Source organism: Halyomorpha halys, unplaced genomic scaffold, assembly GCF_000696795.3.
Source record: "Halyomorpha halys isolate HHAL.00 unplaced genomic scaffold, Hhal_1.1 Scaffold1946.1, whole genome shotgun sequence".
Lineage (NCBI taxonomy): Eukaryota > Metazoa > Arthropoda > Insecta > Hemiptera > Pentatomidae > Halyomorpha > Halyomorpha halys.
This window is the reverse complement of record NW_027112077.1, coordinates 14,642-15,503: the sequence shown is the minus strand read 5'-3', so window position 1 is coordinate 15,503 and position 862 is coordinate 14,642. Positions and strand designations below refer to the sequence as shown.

At 42.0% G+C, this 862-nt stretch overlaps 2 protein-coding genes across 3 annotated transcripts in view; one reads left to right on the top strand and one right to left on the bottom strand.

Moving 5' to 3' along the window:
• LOC106690889 (uncharacterized) overlaps window positions 1–862 on the bottom strand; it is a 36,241-nt gene that overhangs the window by 23,701 nt on the left and 11,678 nt on the right. The gene's annotated exons all lie outside the window — the stretch shown is intronic.
• On the top strand, window positions 7–860 carry LOC136796402 (putative ankyrin repeat protein RF_0381; the record flags this gene model as incomplete). The annotated part of the gene is made up of 1 exon (XM_067050046.1): window positions 7–860. A coding segment is annotated over exon 1 (854 nt), but the record flags the coding sequence as incomplete, so codon positions are not given.

The window sequence follows — 862 nt, the reverse complement described above, 5'->3', positions numbered from 1 at the left end:
ATATTGATGCGAAGAGAGGCTAATGCCAGTTTGGGCTCCGAATTGAAAAAGGATCTTCTAAAGATAGCCGTTGCTTCAGCTAATGTTGACATGCTCAGGTTACTATTGAAATATACTACCACAACAGATCTCAGATTCGAAAAAAATGACACATTAGCTCACTTGATAGTCCGCGCGAGCAATGCCACTGAAATGCTCAAAGTATTGGAAGGTCGTGGACTGCAATTTAATATAAGAAACATAGATGGCTTCGCGCCTTTACATCTCGCTGCTGATGCATCTGTTGTTATAATGCTACTAGAGTTGGGTGCGAATATTAATTTTACAACAAGTAAAGGCGAAACAGCTCTCCATACTGCATCGTCCCATGGATTTCTGGAAGTTGTAAAGGTTCTAGTTCAGCGTGGAGCAGGAATAGATGTGAAAGATAACGAAGGTGTCACTGCTCTTATGACCGGTGCAAATAATACAAACTCAAACATTTTAATTACTTATTTATTGCACAATGGCGCAGATCCAACACTTAAGAGCAAAAAGAATTTTACCGCGCTTCACTACGCGGCTGAAGGAGGCTGTACTGAGTGTGCATTAACATTGTTGGACAATGGAGCGCCTCTCAATGATAAGACTAAGAATGGATATACAGCTCTATATGTAGCATCCTATAAAGGTCATTTGAATGTTGTTAAACTATTCATTGACCGAGGAGCGCCTCTCAATGATAAGTGTGAGGATGGATACACAGCTCTACATTTAGCAGCGTGGAGAGGGCACGTTGATGTAGTGAAAGAGCTGTTGGACCGAGGAGCGCCTCTCAATGATAAGGATAAGCATGGATACACAGCTCTACATGCAGCAGCGT